The sequence below is a fragment of the Empidonax traillii genome, unplaced genomic scaffold (assembly GCF_003031625.1).
Source record: "Empidonax traillii isolate 1590-97213 ecotype Southwest subspecies unplaced genomic scaffold, ASM303162v1 scaffold42:size1813164, whole genome shotgun sequence".
NCBI classification, from domain to species: domain Eukaryota; kingdom Metazoa; phylum Chordata; class Aves; order Passeriformes; family Tyrannidae; genus Empidonax; species Empidonax traillii.
In genome coordinates, this window is record NW_020955235.1 from 843,005 (window position 1) to 864,952 (window position 21,948).

Below are 21,948 nucleotides of genomic sequence, written 5' to 3' on the forward strand. Positions count from 1 at the left end.
CGCCCGCCGACCCGGAAGGCCCGGCCGAGGCGGCCCCGGAGCGGCACAGTCCCTGTCCCTGTCCCTGTCCCTGTCCCTCTCCCGGTGTCCGTGACGGGGCTGGCGGCTCCCTCGCTCCCTGCCCGCCGCCGCCATGGGGAAGTCGTTCGCCAACTTCATGTGCAAGAAGGATTTTCACCCCGCCTCCAAGTCCAACATCAAAAAGGTGAGGGCGGCTGGGGGTCTCCGGGAGACACGAGCCGGGCTCGTCGGCATCCTGGGGTGGCACCGGGACCGGGGCAAAGAGGAAGGGGGGAGCAGGGAAAATAGGAAATACTTGAAGCTTCGGGTTTTCGTGTCCACAGATGTGTAGGACTGTCGCGTTTTCCTGGCTCCAGCTTTTCAACACCTGTTTGTCAGGATAAATAGGCACCGCACACCGTACAGGAAACCACCTGTCACGATTGTGCCGATGTTTCCACCATATTTCACACCCAACTTGTCCAGGTTCCAGATCTCTCCCCTTCCAGAACTGTGTTCCATGCCAGGAGCTTCCGAGAAAACCTGGGGTTTGAGGTCTGGTGGGAATTCGACAAGGGAGTGACACTCCAGTGACATGCTCGGAGTGTTTTCTTAGCCGACTTTTCCCTTTGAGTTACCAAATTTTCTCCTGTCTTTTCAATTTGTAAACGTTGTTGGGAGTTGTAGTTTCTCAAAATTACTGCTTGTGGGAAGTTGCAATACTGGATGAAAATAACGTATTTTATGTGATTAGAATGGCAGCCTGCCCTTGTTAAGTATAGATTAAGCCAGTTGAGTTTGTATATATTAATATGTTTTGAGGTAGTTTTTGTATTCGTTTAAAATAGAAACTTAATTGTTTTAATTAGGTATGGATGGCAGAACAGAAAATATCATATGATAAGAAGAAACAAGAAGAATTAATGCAACAGTATTTGAAAGAACAGGAATCCTATGATAATAGGTGAGAATTGGCATAAGATCACACACTTCTTCCTACTGTTTCTTGTTTTCATGGTAGTGAAGGACATTTTACTGTGAGCAATTTGAACTACTGTCTCCTGTTGACTGTAGTAGTAGGAGAGGACAGTGACTCATAAAGTGTTGTCTGATTAAGCAGAGGTCACAGGAACTTCTTTAAAGTGGCCTCTGTGTGTCTTCTAATTAATTTGAAAATATGTTGCACAGAACAGCAGGAAAACCTTGTATAGTTATACATTTGTATGACATCAAAATCTGTGTTTCTCCTAATTCTGTGGACACAGAGTTAAGTTTCAGTTGCAATTGAAATGTGTGATTTTTGGTACACAACGGAGCATGCAAAAACATTGACTGGTCTCTCAGGTCTGGCCTCTCTTTTGATACTCAGCTTTTTTTGCTTACCTTAAGAAATGAAAAAATGCCAATTACAACAATTTCATACTGCATGTTTCCTTTTGTTTTAGTAAGTGGTAGTGTTGTGACTGTTTTGTGTGTAACACCTCAGGCTCTGCCCTTTCTATTTAGGTTGCTTATGGGTGATGAGCGTGTGAAGAATGGTCTTAATTTCATGTATGAAGCCCCACCTGGAGCAAAGAAAGGTACTGTGGTTTCCTGATTCTGAGCAGACAGTACTGCAAAGCTAAAAACTTTCTGAAGAAATAAGCACAATGCTTTTTATTTTAAAATAACTCGTTCATAGTGAGGTAATGCTAGGAGGTATTATTAATTTAGGTCTTCCTGTGGGAATATGTGGATATACATGTAGTTCAAAATAATTTTGATTTCACAGTTCTTTAATTTCTTTCAAAGAGAATGGTTGTGACTTTTTTAAAGCAATGGTTCAGTGTGAAGGGGAAAAAATAAAATATCTTTCCAGGAAAAAGCATAAATTCCATCCTTGACCAAGGGTGTTTTTTTTAGCCAATTATAAAACTAGTGGATGAGGAGGACTAGGCCTTACCAAGGCAGTGACTTGGACAACACAAACCTGTATTTTGGCCTACTCTCCTTTGTAGAAATAGCAGGTTGCTTTTGTTTAAAAATTATGCCCATAATTCAGTTTGTTATTTGTCAAACATAGGAAATAGCAGTGCAAAAATTTAATTAGCAAAAGTTATATAAGTAATAAATACTGAGATTCTGTAGTCAAAAGGGCTGCCTGACCTGTCTCTGGGGGGTCTGACTATACCTGTGCAGTAGTGTCATAAACAGAAGTTGTTAAGTACCTGCTGAACTTTTTAAAAATATTTTAAGAGTAAGTGTTGGCTTGGAAAAATATGTTTGAAGTTTTTTTCTTGTATGACAAATCAGTATAATTTTAGAAGATGATTCTGAGTTTAGAGGATTTATAACTGTATATTAGAAGCTGACTATTTTAAGTGCACTCTAAATAAAGCTGCTTTCTGAGTATTTGCACTCTTGATTAGTATAAATCGTAAAACGTTTTGTCTTCAGCTTAGACACCACCTGTATTTTACATACATAATTAACATATAATTTCTTTTCTTTGCATGATTTCTGAAAATTCAAAGAGGAAACAAAAGAGGTATTTCATTACATCATTTCTCAAAATTTTCTTCTACTTACTTAAAATGTATTCTAAAAAAAAATCAAACTTACCATGTTTTCTGTTTTATAGCAAGAAGGAGAGACTGAATACAAATTTGAATGGCAAAAAGTTGCCCCTCGAGAAAAGTAAGATGTCTGGATTTTATCCAAATAAGGTTTTTCTCTTTATACTTACCTTTCATATCCTTTTCCTTTTTTTCCTTTTTTTCCTTTTTTTTTCCTCTGTCTTATTTTTGAACACTCGGTCACTTGTGTGATCTTTTCATGTCTTGACATTTAATTAGTAAAACCTGCAAACCTGGAACTGTTTCCTTGCTCAGCTTTGGTTTTATTTGACTTTTGCATCCATATTTGAAAATACATTAAAAACAATATTTACAAGAATTATGTCTCTGAAATGGACACAAACTTAACAACAGAAGTTAGTTTTGTATATGATGTTCTTTAAAAAATAACAGTGAATTGAGTATTTGTTTTCTTTCGTGTTTGTGTAACAGATATGCTAAGGATGATATGAATATCAGAGATCAGCCATTTGGTATCCAGGCAAGTTACATAAATTTCACTCTGTGGATGTCTTGAGTATGTTTCAAATGTTAGATAACTGCAGAACATTCACATGGACTCTCTTAATTTTATCATCTGTTTCTCAGTGAGTTAAAAAGCTTCTCTTATGCCTAATAACACAGATATTTCTGTAAATTTTAGGTTGTATTTTTAGCTAAATTGTGTCAATTGTTTTTTTTTTCCCTTCAGGTGCGGAATGTGAGGTGTATCAAATGCCACAAGTGGGGTCATATAAACACTGATCGAGAATGTCCCTTATTTGGCCTTTCTGGAATTAATGCAAGTTCAGTCTCCAGTGATGGTTCAGGTAAATGTTTTTTAAATGTGCTGCTTAGACACTTGGGGGGAACTCCTCACATTTAATTTTAGAAGGTTTAGTTTTATCATGTTTCAAATAGTTGATGAAATGGGGAAAACAGTTAATTCCAAATGTAGGATCCACAATTTTGAGTTAATTATTTCAAATTGCAGGGACCTAATTTTTAGATTAATAACACATTTTAGAAAGATTCCATAATGACTGTTTCTTTGATCGTATCTGTGGCAAAAATAAAGAAGCTGCAATGAGACTTTTTATATCAGAATGACAAAATTTGTGTCACTAAAAAAATGAATGTACTGTCCTACTGCCTCAGTTCAAATTCAAGCAAACTGTATGGAAAAGCTGGAATATATCACTATATCTTTGTTGATCATTTGGTAAAAAGGAGTGGGATTTTTTAATATAATTGTGCTTCTGTAAGTGGATTTCCAAATGCCTGGTTTCTTTTCAGCTAGCTTCATGTTGCTTCTTGAACTACAATTTTTTTCTTCTATTAGTTTTCCTGTTACTTGAAGTCACACAGCACTTAGTGTTAGATTAAGTTTAAAGAACTGGATATAAAAATTCAAATTGAGGTGTTTTTTTTTTTTGCCTACAGTACTGTTTTCTCTGAGTTGACCCAAGTCTGTAACGCTTGTAAGGTTCTTTAAGTTGTGGCGTGTTAAGGCAACACCGGGTAGCATGGGGGAGTCTTCAGCCTTGCTCTACTGTTGCTTTAAAGCCATGTGTTGTATCCTGGATTTTGCAGGGATACCGTTACAGTTGCACACTTGATAGCATTGGATGTTCTTCTATCTTTCCTGAGGTTATGACTATTTTATGTAGTAGCTCTTAGTTTTGTTACATATTTAGGCTCCAGTCAATCTTGCATTTCAGAATTAGGTCACTTAGATATATAGTTTCTTTGAGATGGAGCTGGAAGACTTGAGCTAAAGGAAATGCTGTTTCTTACTCTTCTTTTAGGCACTGTCTGGTGATTATGCCATCATATTACTCATCCTGCAGTTGACTTGCTCAGCCTTTCTGTTCAATAGGTTATAACATTAAATTATTCTCCTGCCTGATTCTTACCTTAGAAAAAATTGTGCTTAGAGAACTGTAGCTCTTGCATGTCAGATATCCTTCTGTGCTACAGAACTGACTCCCACCCCCCACTTCAAATGACCTGTGTAAATTTTAGGAGTGTTTGATTGAGAAAGCAGAAGGTATTTGTGCATGCTTGCACAAACCTGAATGTGAAGTCCTTATTATTCCTTACAGTGTAATACAGACACATTGCAGTGGCAGTAGAAGACGAACTGCTTGTTTCAAACCGTATGAACTAACTATGTAGGTGTAGACAGCGTTTGACTGCTGTGGGTGTCCCACTTTGAGAGATGTCCTCCAGATTGCTTCTCAAACTGTCTTTCTAAGCCTTAAGAGAGGATTTCGCATATATGATGAATTTTGCATGAAGGAAAGTGCTATGAAACTACTTAGATGTTCTCAGACTGCACCACTGCCCTCTCATTTTCAACTCTGGAACTTAGAAGACAGTGTGCTATGATTATTGTAGGCTGAGGAAGGATTTCAGGAAATAGGGGTGGGCGACAGATCAGGATTTGTATATATAATTTGTAAGACACTGTTCTTGGATTTGAATAGTCAGCTGTAATGATGCTGCTACTTTCTCTTTCTTTCAGGAAGACTATGTAAAAACTCTGTAGGTAAAGTTCAAAACAATTCAAAATTCTTGGTTTAATAGCAAACACAAGGCTTCAAGAAGGTGGTAATATTAATTACATCATCAGATGAAAGGTTGTCTGCTTTTTGTAACCTCAGGAATATAATCCTTTCATCAACTTCTAAAACTTCATCTGATTTAATAACAAGTTAAGTTACACTCCTTTGACTTCTGAAAATTCCATGTGTGTAAATGAAGCACTACAGTTACATGAGAACATAAGTTCTCGAATTCACTGCGTTTCTTAAGACTCTTAATTCATCCATGTGGCATGTTAAAGCTTATGTCACACATTTGAAGAAGTAAAAAAAAAAGTAGGATTTTTTAATCAAAAGCCTGACAACAGTCATGTGTTGGCTGGGATGGGAATAAGTAATTGGATTGCTGAGAATTCTCCTTGGGTTTTGCAGTGCTGCAGATCTGCAGTGAGCTCTGCTGCATCTGTTTTCACTTCCAAGAACCTTCATCTGCTCCTTTGTGCAAACACATCTCAAGCTCTGCTTCTTCCTGCTTCTCTTTATCAGTCTTTGCATGCACTCCTAAGCTGCTTTTTTGTCTCTAGATTAAATTACTGATTATTTTTTTTTATTTTATACTACTGCAAAAATGTCTGTTGCCAGGATGTTCTTTAGACTGGTTGGAACTCCAGGAAATAGTACTTTGTAAAGGACAGGGACTTTTTATAAGATCATCTTTTTATGGAACTGTTCTGTGTTCTACGAAACGGTGATGAGGTTTGAAAAACTCCTTGCACTTGAAGCAAGTTAAATTACACGTGAATTGCTTCCCACTCCATGTGTCACAAGTGTGTGTCTCCTCATGCTTAGAAAACTGTTTTTTTAATTCATTATGATTGTCAGCACTAGGAAAAAAAAAGTACAAAACTACTTGGCTTCTAAGGTCAGATAAAGTCAGTACAATTTTCTGAGTCTGTTAGTTTCTAAAATGTAGAGGAAAACACATGCCTTCAAACAGAGCAATGAATAGGGATTTCAGGGATAGGGACTGGTTGCTTGTAGTATACAGCAGGTCTGAAATGTGTATTAAACTTACTTGACTGGGCTTTTTAATAGCTAAATGTGTAAGAATACATTTGCAATGAACTCTCAAAGAGCTGAAAAACGTTGTGCTAAGTTGTTAGAGCACTTTCAAAGCTCAGGAAGTGTTTCCATATTTAGGAGATAACTGAAAGCTTGTTTCTAGCTTGTTTTTCAGGAAATTGAAATGTAAATACTGTCTCATAAATGAAAGGGTACAGCTGAGAAGTACAGATATAATGAGGAATAAAGGTGAAACCAGAATAACATTTTAGTACAATAGTCAATATACGAGGATTCCAGTTCGTTTATGAAATTAATTGTATTAGAAGAACCAAATTTAAGTTATAAATCATTTAAACTTTGTTTGTTAAGAAAAAATCTTTGAAATTTTCTATAAAGTCAGTGGATAAAACTATTGCTTTGAAGTTATTTACTTGACAGCACTTTATTTCTTCTGATTTATACTCTTTTCGTCCTAATAGAAGTCACTCTTGCATCCTTTCCATGCAAACTGAACAGAATAATTTTTTTAGGCAGTGCGTGGTAGTTACATTACCTAAATTTAGATTAGGATTCTTCAAACTTTGAAAATACTCTCCCTTGTTAGAGCACATCCTGCATCAGCACAGTGTTGGAAGACTCTAGTCCATGTATAGCAAAGCATCCTGGCTGGTAATGAATCTCTAAGCAATCAGTGCTTGGGAATACTTGGTCTCATGGTACTGGATCTGATATTCTAAGGACATCACTGATTTCTGCAGAAATAGGTTTTAAGAAATGGTTTGGCTTCCCTGTCAGAGACTTCTATCAGGCCTTGATACAAGTTCAGCTTGTGTTTTGTTCTAATTTTTTCCTGCTTCAGAAAGACCAAAACAAAATGTCTTATTTGGACCCGGACTATTTTTTTCAGCATCAGAGTTTGTTTGAGTACAAATAAATGAAAGTGAAACTCCTGTGTCTGATTTAGTTGCTTTATCTATAGTTCTTCTGCTTCCCTTCAAGGAAAAAGAAGAGTTATTGATTGACTAGATAGATCCCCCCCCCCCATCATAACCAATATAGGCTTTTTCTTTCCCATCATTTCTATAAGCTGTGATTCTCTCATTTCATCGGAATGATAGTTTTCTTCGAATCTTGTGTGAAGACTGCGTTGTAATCTTCCTCTTGGCACATAAAACTGATTGGCAATTGCTGTTTTGGATTCAGTGTTGAATATCTCCTGTGCAGAGACCAGTCACAGACTTCAGTTTCCTCCAGTGGAACTGCTGCAGGGCAAAGCATCTCTGTGACACAGAACTGTATTCTGCTGTCTTTCAAGATCTGACAAACATTGCAGTGCTCCAGCAAACAAAAATAATTACAATCAGTACCTTAATTTAGGCATGGTGGCTTGGTTATTTTGCTTCTTGGACCATTTTACTAATCTAGCTGGTAATTCATACCAAAAAAAATAATAATCTTACCATTAAAAAATGCACCTATTGAATAATATCTCACCAGTGACTAGAGATTATTTTTGCAATAAGGCAATTTCAGTGGATGTGGTTATCATGGGATAATCACACCCCTGGGGTACAGCCTTGTCTGTAATCTCCCAGGGGTGTAATTATTTCATGATAACTGCACCCCCTGGTGTTGCATTACTTCCATTATGAAATTCTTCATTTTAGATATAAAGTAACTTACTTTGATCACTGGAAACTGCAAAGTAGTGTTAGGATGTTCCAGCTGTGAGGCTTACAGAGACCAACTTAGAAGATTTACTTCTCCTTTACAAAGCTAAATTAGGCAATCAAAATGCTTTTTTGGGCTAAACTGATTTACAGGGTATTTTACTGATAAAATCCTAATTTTCAAAGTTCAGACGAGATGAAAATATCCATTGTGCTTCTGACTTTACATGCCCCTGTGCATGTGAGCATGTATGCAATATGTAGTACAAACCAGCAAAAAACCCCAGAATATTAGCATCTCTGTTTTTACAATCCATTTTTTTCATTAACCAGCAGCATCTGTTGTTTTTGTGGTTTTCAGTGCTTTTTTTGTGAATTCTGAAAAGCCTTTGACTTGATTAGAACAGAGATTATTAGACGTTCCGTGCAAAATGTTTTGATGTAATACTGTTATTTTACTTCAAAGTTGCCTTCAGTTTTCTTGGTCAGGTAAAGTTAGAATAAACTGAATACCTTTTTTTTTCCCCCATCTTCTTGCCTGCAAGCTATCTGTCTTGTTCAGGGATAGTTTAGGCAGATGTGGGGGGGGGTGGGATTACTAAAAAACTATGAGATCTTGATGAATGCTTACAACTCTTATTACATAATAAATATTTCTTAGAACAAAGAACCCACTATAAATCTATTACTTTCTTATGAAGCAGAAAGTAAGGCTTGTGTGTCTCAAATAGGGAAGTAATTGTATGAATAGCATAGTTAAAAGTGGGATGGTAACACTGAAGAAATGTTCTTGTGGTCTTGGCCTCTGAAAGCTGAACCTGGTGAGTGCTGGACTTCCTCCTCTGCTGTGGACTGCTTTGAATGTCTTAGAGCTGAGTAGAATGACTTAGAGCTCACATGTGAACCATGCAGTGGAATTACTGAGGAGAAAGTACTGTAAAGTGCTTAGCACTTTGTGGAAAATTCAGGTACACAGTGGTAAAACTGTAATGGAGCAACACATATGTGTATCTAGTGTCTTATGGTCTACCAAGATAAAGGAACTCCAGGTAAGTCTGTGCAGGTGCCGCCTTCCAGAGACTCATTAACAGCTCCTACAGTTTATGTTCTCCCTTTTCATCACCCGAGTACCCCTAAACTAATAGTGGTTGTGGTTTCCATCCATCTGTCACTTAGTGTGTTAACTAATCTTTAGCTTTTGGGTAAGATACCTTTCCATAGTGATGGTTTAAATTATCAGTCATGCAGAGACAGCAAAAAAGAAAATCTAGGTCTATTTTACATTATGTCTATATCTCACTGCAGCTTTCTGGTGACAAACATGGTTTTTGTTTCCCAACAGATAAAGGTCTGCATTGTATTGAGAATGCAGGAATTTATTTAAATGTTCTCATGAATCTATAATAACAAACAAAAGGTATTTGAATACGTTAACTGTGAATATTTGTATAAATGGTCATCTGTAGAAACATACAGTGTGTGAAACCTTTCTTTACGATCCGCAGCTGAGACCTTTGATTGTTAACAGTAGGAACCTTAACTAAATCTTCACATAGTTTAAGAACTGTCACATTTTAGAATAATCCTCCATTTATGCTTCAAAAGCCTCAGTATTTGGTGTGAATGCATAAAATACAGATTTCTATTAGAAGTCTTGTGCTTAGCATTTAAGCAATAAATATGGATTCCTATAGCACTTTGATAATGTTAAATGGTTTTTACTACTCCAAAAAAGTAAAAAGGAAACTCAGGTTTCTCTGAAATACTATATGACAAAAGCATGGCAAATTATACTGAAATTCTGTGCTGAAGTGTTAAATACAGTTAAACTGCAGGCCCTCTGAAGAAGAGCTAATTAAAAGCCAGAGGTTTTAGTCATTGATTTCTCTCAATGCCAACTGCAGCAGTTGCTTTGAAGTGTAAATATGGTCTGAATGCAGTCATCTCTGAAATAGATGGAAAAATTATCAGTAAAAGATGATCGATTCTGAATTAGTGGAGGCAGCATAAATTTACTATGTGTCATGATCACATAGTTTTGATAATAGTTCTTTGTCCTTTAGATAAAATAAGTGTCTACTCTTATCTCTATCACAACCACAATAAAAGTTCACAGACTTGCAGCGTGATTAAGCTCATTCTGTAATTTTTTTTTCCATTTTTTGTTCAATTTCCTTTTAAACCGTATAAAAATTACCGTATGAAACTCTGTGGACAGAACAGTGTATGGATGTATTGACAAAACTGTCTATGCTAATTTTAAAGTTAGTTTCTCTTTTAAAGCAAAGCCTGACAAGCATTGTATCATGTTATGTCTTTGCTACCACCCAGAGAGGCAGCATTCTCAATTCAGAGTATATTCATCCTTCATGTGATTATGTGCTAGACTAAATCCCACTAGCAGAATGGTTTTCTAAAACCTAGTTAATATGAAAGAGGTGTTTGTGTACTCTCTGTGTATTTGTTTGTTTACTTCCCACAGCAAAGCATGGCTTCAGAATCACTATTACATATAAAATCAAATTTCAGTTTGGAAGAGTTATGGCCTCATGTGGTCCGAGCTACATATTAGAAATGATGAAGACAACATGCTTTAGGCCTACTTTGTTAACAAAAAATATGTAGTAACAAAGGAGAAGCCTTGAGAATATTTTGTCCATGATTCGTAAATTAATTTTTAAACATGGTCCTGTGGAGCATACTGAGTGTGACGTATACTGGCTCACTGACAGCAGATACACAAGTGTGCTTGGTTCACGTTTATGTTCATGTAAATTGTCTCTCTATTACGAAGTCAGGGGAAATCTGATGGTGTGATGATGGTGATAATTTTAGATTAAAATTATCACATCTGTAAGCTAAGAACACATGCTCAGGAAGGGGAAGCTCTAGAGAAGCCCTATTCTCAATATTCCGTTTTGATGATACACAAAATGAGCAATAGTTGAAATAAAGGTGAGTAGTTCTAATTAAAATGACACCATGAAGAATCTGCTACCTTTTCCAGTAACCTTTGCAAAGAGTTTTGTATTTAATTTCATAACAATACATAGAATGGCCTGGGTTGGAAAGGATCTTAAATAACATATAGTTCCATAACTGCAGCTACTATGTAAGTACAACTTACTGTAATTTCCCCTGCCACCGGTGGGAATAATGGTTACAATATTACTGTTTCTTATGTCTTTGCTTTCCTTATATATTCCACAATAAAAAACCATTTAAAACTTTATTGATTGCAAAGAATAATTCAGTTTGCTCATCTGCACTGGTGACAGTAGTGAAGTTTTTATCAATAAATTGGGCAAACACTGTCAATAGTATGCATCATGAGTAGATGGAAGTAAAACTGCTATTTTTGGTGATACTGGCAATCATACCATTATGGTCTGTCCTTACCAACACGGAAAGTATAGCAGAAAAAGTGATATTTAATCACAGTGGTTATGAAAAGACATTTTAGCATATTGTTTCCTCATACTGGATAATTTGAAAAATGTGCTTTACACACTGTAAGGGAGGCCTGTGGATAGTGTGTTAGAGCTGGCACTGCTCTCCTAAGGGCAGGCCTGTGCCTGTCCCTCTTAGAGGAGACTTCTGGCAACAACACAGAGTTCCATACACTTTGCATTTGTAGCTTCAAGGAAAGTACAGACAGAATAGAAAACTAATCACAGCTATAGGTTTCTCTTGTTTCTGGGGTAGTAATGCAAGGTGGGAGTGCTTGCTGTAAGGTAGGCTCTTAAGTAATTGAAATCCAGAATTCTATTCCCCTCCTGGTTGCTTAGTAGAAGCAGAACTGATTCTGTTAAATTGATCTCAGTTGTGTGATGAGAAATGGGAGTGCTCTTTGTTCTAAAAAAAGCAAATTTACAGTATGTTATAGAAATTCTAATACAATATCTTTCTGCAATGCAGTATAATTGATGCCCATATAGGCCTGAGGAAAAAAAATTATTTACATCTCTTCTGTTTGTTTAGTTGTTCAAGTATTACAAAGTTGCACCAACAGCTGTCAAACTAAGGTTGCACTTGGGTTGTACTTTTTGAAGACTCAAGTCCTTCTTTTCACACTTCAGTGAATGGTTTGATTTTCTAGATTTTGAGCCCCACTCTTCGAGTCAACTAAGCTATCTGAATTTTACCCTTTAATAGTATCTTAAGCAGAAGATAACAGAGGGAATGAATGCAGCAAGAACTTCTGTGGGAAGTAAAAAGCAGGAAGAAACTCTAACCTGTTTGCTTGGCAACACTGTTTCTTGAGAATTGTAATAGCCATGAAAAAAATATTTTAAAAATCCTTTGGTAGGTCTTCAACTATGGAGCCTTTTTTGTACAAGCTCTTAATATTATTTTAAGTACCTGTAACTGTTCAAAATGTAACAAGTTGTCCTAAGGCATAAAAATAAGTATCATATTCACAAGTGTTTAATTACACTACATGGCAAAAAGCTTTTCCAAGACCATGATTTTTTTAAGTAGATAAACTTATTAGTTTTAACCAAGTGTCATCTGGAAAAGTTTTAAAGATTTTTTTTTCGTCTTTTTTCATATCAAAATGCAGTTTCAGAAAATAAGCTTGACAGTCATGTTCAAAAATAGCAAGGTACTGTATTTGACTTGTTTCAGAAAGAATAAGAAACAGATTGTAACTTTGAACTTATTTTTAGTTTGCTGATGAAAGAATGCTGAGAGACTAGTTGTCAGAAGTTGTAGCAATCAGTTATTTTTATAGGGTTCCTGTATCTAAGGTTCTGCCAGCTCATGGCATATCATCATCTCTAGATAATTTCACCTGCATGAGATCACACAGGTAGCTTCTTCACAGGTTGTTCCAAGTCCATAAGGAATGCATATATGAGGCCATTGATTTTCATAGTATGTAAGGTATGTTTGTGCCTGGCATAGGAGTGATTCTCTGCAAGTTAACGGGTGCTCTTCAATAAGAAGTAGCTATCATCAGAGCCAAAGGTTGTAGCCAACTGAGAGCCTCTCAGCTCAGTTTTACTGTCTTACAGCTGATGATGTAATTGTTACATATGGCTGTCAGATACTCCTAGTACAGTTTCGTCTGACAATCTTGGAGGATTATGACGTAAGTGTAGTCATAAGCCAAAGACAGGCTGAAAAGATTTACCTCTTTGGGTTATCAGGTAAGCCTGGTTTGCTCACTCTGGGCATAATCGTGTCTCCAACAAACAGGAATCTGCAATCAATTCACACCAAACAAAGGAAGAGGTCCTCTGTCAGCCAGTGGGTGGCTTCACGGTTTAAATTTTAACCGCTCAATAGGGAAGGCAAGGACAATTCTGAGGATTTCAAACCTTTGTTAAGTGAGGTTCAGTGTTTTGAGTTTCTTTTACAGTTTTTGTCTCTCTCATAAGCCAGGGGAAATCCTCTATTTAATTTTATAGTGTAGAAATGGGAGCGGGATTGTTTGCTCACAGATCTAGGCATCTACACCTTTTAAGACTCTCTGAAGAAGCATCCCAAAAAGAAGTATGTTACAAGCCTCAAGGCTGGCACATAAAATAGTTCTGCCCAGGAATCCTGGGAGACCTCAGTCACTGGTATTTCAAAGAAAATCACATCTGCTTATCAGCATCATTAAAGTATAAATCAAAAGCAGTCTGTTGAGGTATGGATGGGAAAAGAAAGTTATCAAGCATTTGATTCCTTTGATTCCAAGCAAAGGAGTTTAATTATGAGAATAAACGTTTTCTCGATTCTTGTGTTGCAGAAAGTAATAGAGGTTCACTATTAAACTGTGCAACCATTGTCAAATATAATGTCTTAATTGAACTTCTCAGCCTGGACTTGTAACCAGGTAGAAAACAGTCTCTTTAGACTTCCCAGATCAGAGATTGTTTTCTCCCTATTGTGTCCCTACAGCTGTCTTGCTGTCATTGGGCAGCAGAACTTCTGAGAAGCTCTGTGACATCAACTGTTAAAAAAAAAAAAAAAAGTGTGAGCAGATTCACCTCTGTCATCCTCTCAAAAATGTTAATGTTTTTAAAACTGCAAGTATGCCATGGTGCAAGAGGTGTCCTCTATAATCAGCCTTGTGGTCAGCTGCCTGTGTCATGCTTGGCTGGAGTCTGCACACAGAAGGGTTGGGAAATAAGACTGGATTTTGACTCTACTTCCTTTTATGGGGTTTGTTTATTTTCTGCATCTCATTTCCAAGTGTTTTCTAAGACCTTACCTTACAGTAAAAATAATGTACTTAGAAAAGCATCATGGAGATTCTTGCATCTTCTCACAAGCTAGGCTGAACCTAAGTTACTGTTGCCCTCACAACTGTGAGGGAGACCAAAACAAGAATAATTTATTTCATAAACCACTTTAGTTCAAGTTTCTGTAGGTGCATTGGATGTAGCTTGTATATATCCACAAAACAGGAATAATGGCACTTTGGTAACTGTCCCTGTCATGGTAATACTACATTGCAATAAAATATTGTAGGTGGAACTATGAATGTCTGACATCATTAATATACAAGGAAACAAAAGTCAAATAGATTTATTTTTAGCCTGGCTTAATTTCCTTCTAAGCTTACCTGTGTCTTTGGTTTTTAAACCTAGTGGTGATTTCACCTCTAAAAAGTACATGGAAGCTAACTCCAAAGTATGTTGGATCCCGGCTTGGGCAGCCAGTCTGACAGGTCTCTTGTTCACTTCTATGGATCTGTGTGTTACAGCACAACTGACATCCACTGGGCACAAATGCACAAAAATCAGTAGTGTTGGGCATTCATTATAAATTTTTTGTGTAAAAGAGGAAATTATTTTACTTACCTGTTTCCAGTGTTGTGCACAAAGAATGTTAGAAAGGTTTGTATCTAGAAACTGATTTTGAACTGTGCTTTTGAAGGCTGATATGCTTTCATGCCTCTCTGGTCTCAGTTCTGTCCATAATCCTCGTATGGAAACAGAAGGTTAGGGCTTCTGTCTTAGTTCTTTTGCAAACCTGTACAGATTTGGACAAGGTGTATTTCTCTATTTATCTAATCACAGTAATCAGAATAATTAAGTATCAGAAACATATCAAAATGTGTAAAATGCTGAGATGCTGAAGGGGAATACCGAAGGAGTTAGCTGAAGTTACTTCATTAGGCAGTGGCTCTTACTGCCTTTGAATAATAGGGGTATTCCAGCCTTCAACTGATCAAGTGTTTTGGTTTCTCTGGTATGGTGAAGTCTTCTTTCACGACTCTGTGCTTTGTCTCCATTTGGCTTCCTCATACAAGGTATTTGACTGAATTCTATGGCTGGTTTATGTGAACTTTTCAAATCAAGGCATCTTCTGGTACCAAATTCTGTTGTTAGGTGTCTGTCTGATGTTGTTTTTTGTTCCAGCCAGAGTAGATTTGGGCAAGCAGAGCAAGATTTTAAATTTGGGATACATGCAAATGTAGACACTGGTGCCTATATGGATTCATTAATTGTGAGTTTACCATTACACTGTAACCCTGGTGCCTATATGGATTCATTAATTGTGAGTTTACCATTACACTGTAACCCCTAAAAGGAAAAAGTACTTTTGGTAAAGTATGTGGGGGGATGGGGAATAACCCCCTACTTAAAAAATGTGAACTCAAGGAAAGACTAAAAGGTATCTCATTCAAAAATTCTTTTGCCTGGCAAAGTAAAGAACTCATGGAAAAACAAGTAACAAAAGGTCTGCTTAAACAATTTTCGAAGTTTTGTTTTCTTCCTTCCTGCTTTACATGGAGGTCTGCTCATGTCTGCAAGGTAGTGTATTATATGGGAAAACTAAGAAGTTGACATTTTTTGAGAAAGTGCTGTATTACTTTCCATATATATTCCATAGTGAAAATCTCCCTTTACTTTCCATACTTGTCTGTGTTAAAAATCTAAGAATTTAGTCAATCTGCACAACTAAGAAACTCTTAAAACCACAAAGCAGGATCAGTATGTTTCATAAGACTAGTTAATCTTATAATCTACAGTAGTTTAGTGCAGTGATAGTAATCATGTGCTCCATGCTCTTACACATTCCTCCTGATTTAGATTTACCTTACGCAGGAGTGCTGGTTCATTAACAGTAAGGTTAGCAAGGAACTGGGAAGGAAATTTACTGAAAGTGATCACACAGGACTGAATGTTTAGGGTGAAGAAGAAGTACCTAATCAAACAAGTACATAAAGTTTTGGTGATCGTGGTGATTCAGTTAAAGCATAAGAGTGAGTTACAGGGTTTACAAGTTATGCAGCCAAGTCTGAAGGATACCTAATACATCCTGTATTGTACTACTTGTTAGATGTTTGCAAAGAAAGCAAGCACATGCCTAATCCCAAACACCTACTCCAATGGAATATATAGCATGGTTTTTAAGCTAATAAAAACAGAAATCTCTGAGAAGGTAACAGTCTAGAGATTTGGCAGTCCCTAGAATAAGTAGAGAGATAGATATTTTTTCATGTATTTATATTCCATATGTCTACTATGTTTCTAATGTTACTTCTTACACTGAAGTTCAAACATTTGTGTCATTATGAAAAATGCGTCATTAGTGACATATTAGAAGTGCATTTTCCCATTGTTTTAAGGGAAAGGAGGCACCTGAGTGTCTTACTTAATGTGCTCTATTTAGGTTTCCTGGGCTTTTTTACTATAATAAAAATATATTACTAGACTTACCTAAATATATTGTTTTCAACATGACAAAGTTACATAAGAGAATCCCCTTGTACTTAAAGAAAAATGCAATTATTTTCCATTCTGAATCTTCAGACTGCTGTTTTAGAAAATCATATCTGATTATTTGCTCAGCAGAAGATTATTGAGTTGATTTAGCTGTGATTTTACTTAACAAAGCTTCAACTGAATTCCTACTGTGGAGTCCAAAAAAGGTAGAGAGATATAAATGATACATTCAAACTGTGATTTTTGTGAACAGGGCCATCAATGCACCCCTCGGAGCTAATAGCGGAGATGAGAAACAGTGGGTTTGCACTGAAACAAAATGTACTGGGGAGAAACTTGACCGCAAATGATCCATCACAGGTAATACCTTTTTACCAGTAAGCTGAAAATGTCTGTAAATCTAAATGTGATTGCTTGTGAATTGTTACTTAATGTTTTCAAATATGCATATCCATAGGAAAGCTGAATAGCTATACCAGTAGAAAAATGTCCATAAACTTACAGTTTTCCAGCTTTGGTTCTGTCAGGACGGTGAATCATAAATTACTTCTTTTGAAAGCACATATAATAAATTAAATTCCTGCCCTGGGTGAATAGAAATTGAATTTTTCATGAAGGTGTGGTTAGAGGTTTTGCTGCATCCTTCTGATGCAGTGCTAGCTTTTGGATGAGGTTTGAAGCCGTATGCCCAAATAATTACTGCCAGGAATGCTGTATCTGAAGAGTTTTTTTTTTACTTGATTCACTATTGTTTCAGTTATTATTTCTGGGAGTGAAAATGTTCAGTTACCTTTACTTAAACTGCACAGAGTGTATTTCTGACTGAGGTGATTTAATAAAAATGTAAAGTGAAAAATTAATATACACTCCTTGAAATAAACTTTGTTCATATGGCAGGATAGTCAAACCACTAGTAAAGAGGGGATGACCACAAACTGGTCTTGAGCTCTTCATTAAATCAACAATTCATTGTGTCTCCTACCTTTGCCTTTAAAAAAGCTACGTAGCCCAAAAAATGTAGCATATGGGCACTGTTAAGTGAACCGTGGTGATACCAGTATGTTTGCTAGGTGTGCAGGGGTTTCTTTGGAAAAGGATTCTTTGGAAAAGGTTTTTAATCTTTATTTCTTCTTTCCCTTTTGAATGTGACTAAAATTAAAAACATCACTGTGAAGAACTGTAGTGTACCAGATTCACATAATTTGAGGAATGCAGGGTCTTCAAAGTAGTTATGCTTTGCTGATTGCGTTACTGTATGTAGATTATATGATTACAGTATTTTGCATTGCTAGAACACTTTATGAACATTTTAAGACTAATAACACAACAGTGAAGTAGATGTGTTAATACCCATTTTCCTAATGACTAAACCGAGACAGAAAAGTAATTTGCTTAAATTACTCTGAGTTCGAGCAGGACTAGCATCTTGCCTATTCATCCAAGCGTGATAACAATGGAGTGACTTATCCTGGGGAACCGTGGGCTCCAAAATTGGCTCATTTTTATTAACTATTTCAGAAATGTTTCTTTCCCTAGCAGTGCTTTTTTCATATGTTACTAATAACTCCTGTTGTGTAACCCCCACATTATAACACCTACTCAGCTTTAAGACAGAATGTCAGGGGTTTTCACTCTGTAATGGGTATGCTGCTCTTTCTAAAGAGTCTCAAGCTGACTTAGTAATAAAGTGTATTTGTGTCTGTGCAAAAATAAGGTACATTGAGGCATCACTTTTAAAACACAAATCTGAATGAAGATAGTATTTTTATATATAATAACCTAATGTCTTACTGAATTCTTCTAGGAGTTTGTTGCAAGTGAAGGAGATGATGATCCAGAAGTTGAATTTTTAAAATCACTGTCAACCAAACAAAAGCAGAAACTTCTAAGGTAGGTGTGGTACCCAGTGGAGAGGGTCTGTATCACTTGTAGTTGTGACTCCATGATTGCGACTTTAACTCTTTGGTGCCATTCAACACCATCAGTATAGAAGAAAATCATCTTAGTTTAACATATGCTTGACCACAAATAGCATTATGCAGCATGATTTTTTTTTCATCTGTTTGTTTTATTTTAATCTAGTACTGGAACTCTTTTCCAGTTTAACTGATATACTGAAATAATAATTGGCTCATTGAAGATGCTGTCAGTTGCTATTCTAAAATATTTTTCTGCACTCCATTGTTTACATTGTCTCCTTCTGTGATTAAAAATTCTGTATTCTTTTTTACTGATTTACAACTTGACAGAGTTTATCTTCTGCCATGTGGTTGAACTGAATGTGACCTTGTACCCCAAGGCCAAGGTTGGCCAGTGATTGGGTCAGGGTTTGCAGCTCGCTGCCCCGCAAGGGTCTGAGTTGATGAGGTCTCCATGCTTTGCTTTTATCCAACTGATTTTGTGTGTCATGTGACTTCTGGGTTTTTTTCTCTGTTAATTTGCATTGTTATCTTGAAATAACCTGAAAATTATTAAAATCAAAAATACCTACTACTGCATACAGGCATACAGTTAAAATGGTCTTTTAAGGTTAAAAGATATCATGTATACAGGGAGTGGGAAGAGTGGAGGAAGGTGAATGGCTAAGCAGGTACATGAGTAGGTAGGTACATATGGTATTCACATATGTAATTAATAATTCTCTGCAAGTAGTTGGCATAGTTTATGTTCCTTTTAAGTAAGGAATGTGTATGTAGTTTGAGTCATTTAAAATGGTATTTTGCTTGAACTTCCGCTGGCCCAAGATATTGAAATGTTTATAATCCTTTACGTTTTGAAAGTTGAAGTTTAGTAAATGTTTGGGTCCTTTAGATTTTACTAGTCTGAAGGGATTTTTTTTAATACACCAGAAGCAGTTTCACTATTCAGACACTGATTTTTTTTTAGAATAAACACAAAAAGCAAAATAAAAACTACATGAAAATAGTAAAATAACAGTGAATGCATGTGCATGATGGAATATTGTATTTACAGATAGAAAATGTAAACTTCTAGTTGTGGCAGAAGAGATAACTGAAAATATCTGTATTTGCCTGGAGAACTCAGAGATGTAGGCTTTGGAGTCTCAGTTTTCATTATTAAGTGAAACTGAATACTAATTGCATTTTTTCATTTTCAAAATCTCTTTTTAAAATGCACAAACAAAAGCAGCAATAATTTTTCTAAAGTTTTCAGAGCGGACAGGCAAGGGGAAAAAAAATCATTACTGAGTGTATTTATTCTTAGTTGCAAAGCCAAAATTGACATATCTTACTTATCTTTTTGAAAATTAAAGAATTAAAAAAATCATATTGCTCCTGTTTTGAGGGAGCAACTGTGGATTACTTACTATGGGTAATGTCAGAGTAGAAGTTTTAAAATAATACTTCGCTAAAAGAGGAAAGGAATTTAACATATTTATATGGAAAAAGAGTATATTTGGGTTGGTCATCAGAAGTAGCAAATTTTAAAAGACAACATCTTTGTAATTTAGGATATCTTAACACATTGATTATGCTACTCTTTTATTTTGAAAATAAAAGGAAATTGGATCGTCTAGAGAAGAAAAAGAAAAAGAAAGACAGAAAGAAGAAAAAGCAAAAGAAAAAAAGCAAAAGTAAACACAAGAAACATAAGAGAAGATCGTCTTCCTCATCCTCCAGTGAGACTTCAGTAAGCAGCAGTGATAGCGAGACTGACAGCAGAGATAAAGCAGCACAAAAGAAGATAGATTCTAGGAAAAGAAAAAAAGACAAGTTTTCAGAGGCTAGCAGCAGCAGCAGCGATTCAGAAGGAAAGGCAAAGATGAGGAAGGAAAAACTTTATGAAGATCTCTCCAGTAGTCACGGTAACAAGGACAAAGATAGGGAGAAGTACAGGCTTTTAAAGCAAGATAGTTCTGCAGAGAACAACAAATGGAACTCCTGTGAGGAGGAAAGAAAGTCCAAAAGCAGATACCACAGCACCAACACGAGAGAGACTGAAAGAAAGGAGAGGGATAGTAGAAGCCAGAGCATGAATGAGGGGAGCAGGAGAAGCCCTTGCACAAGTCACAGCAGTTCCAGGCAAAGGCACATAAGAAGAAGTCCAAGTCAAAGCCCTGGTGAAAAGCAGCATCGGAGAAATGAAACCAGAAGCCCCAGCACAGATGTACACAGAGAGAAGAAAAAATGTAGAGAAGGCTATGGGGACAAGGGCAGTAAAGTGGAACACAGAGAAAGGAGCAGACGCAGTAGAAGCAGAAGCAGAGAGAGGAAAAAAAATAGATAGTATAGAGGACAGGTACAAACAAGAATGTCTCTGGGTTTGGATGAATAACTTTAACAAGGGCTCAATTACATACTGCTGTTCATTTTCCAACCTCTGTAGCATTTCCTACATAAAGCCAACACCATCAATTCTGTCATGTTGGAATATTTGTAAATTAGGTATAAATGTTACAATATTTTTCTTACTGTCTAAATATGCTTGTTGGCAAATACTTCTTGTATACAGGCAGTAATTCATAGACCTGGTTTTAGGGTTTTAAAATATTTCAAAGCGGTATGTGATATTCTTGTATTGTCAGTGGTGATTTCTGTTCAGGCACAACTGTGAGGGGAAGCAGAGAGTAAATCAGGAAGAGCCCTGAGAGATGCTAAATGCTAACAAACATTTGAGATAGTTCTGGATAAAATCACTGCTTCAGATATCAAAGCATTGTCTTGTAGAGGGTTTTGTTTTTTTTCATACTGAAGTATTTTTCCTAAAGTTCCCTGTAAGAGATCAATTTCATGAGTTAGAACAACAGAGAGACATAGTTCACATAAGTGTGTAGCCAACATTTTTTGGCCTCCTGCAGTGTACAGCTTGGTCAGGGCTATCTAAACATCTTGAACCCCTGTTGCTATGTGTCAGTACAATGTCAAGTTTTTGTTCAATAATCTCTCAAGACATGAAAAGAATATTTACTGCCTCAACTGTTTCAGGTATTTTATTGTTTGTGGTACACAGTTAATGTAAATAGTCCTTTTGTTTTCATGAAACAAACTTCCTGTATTTTTAATGATTGTCAGTCATTTTCTGCATACACTGCTATGAAGATGTACTTCCATAATAAAATACCTTATTCTTTAAAACCAGTAGTAATTTCCTTCTTTTCCAGAGTTCTGAATCAGTACAAATGCACAAGGCAACATTTCACAAGGTTTTTATTGCCAAGGAAAGGTTTTTCTGCCCTTTTAGGATGGCAGATGGAAGTACATTCATTAGTGGACATGTGAAAAGGAGTCACTGTGCTCAGTATTCCAGCAACTTTCTTACCCTCCTCACTCACAGGACAAATGGGACTATCTTTTATTACCAGGCCACTTCTACTTCTTAAAATGGTCACTCAAGATTTTCAGCATCGCACAGAGTATAATAATACATGGTGAAAGTGACCTGG

General features: G+C 36.4%; 1 protein-coding gene across 1 annotated transcript; it reads left to right on the top strand.

Moving 5' to 3' along the window:
- Positions 1-8: 8 nt before the first annotated feature.
- On the top strand, positions 9-21,646 carry CIR1 (corepressor interacting with RBPJ, 1). The gene is made up of 10 exons (XM_027878477.1): positions 9-205; positions 870-964; positions 1,507-1,580; positions 2,514-2,527; positions 2,621-2,676; positions 3,048-3,096; positions 3,307-3,424; positions 16,798-16,904; positions 18,349-18,434; positions 20,066-21,646. The coding sequence occupies exons 1-10, from the start codon at positions 134-136 to the stop codon at positions 20,790-20,792; spliced, it is 1,398 nt and encodes a 465-aa protein (XP_027734278.1). The 5' UTR covers positions 9-133; the 3' UTR covers positions 20,793-21,646.
- Positions 21,647-21,948: the final 302 nt, after the last annotated feature.

Bases quoted from the DNA above. Each gene is read 5' to 3' on its own strand.
- CIR1 (XM_027878477.1), top strand. From the start codon at position 134: ATGGGGAAGTCGTTCGCCAACTTCATGTGCAAGAAGGATTTTCACCCC. The intron at 206-869 runs GTGAGGGCGGCT...TGTTTTAATTAG, and splicing joins CCAAGTCCAACATCAAAAAG to GTATGGATGGCAGAACAGAA. The intron at 3,425-16,797 runs GTAAATGTTTTT...TTTTGTGAACAG, and splicing joins AGTCTCCAGTGATGGTTCAG to GGCCATCAATGCACCCCTCG.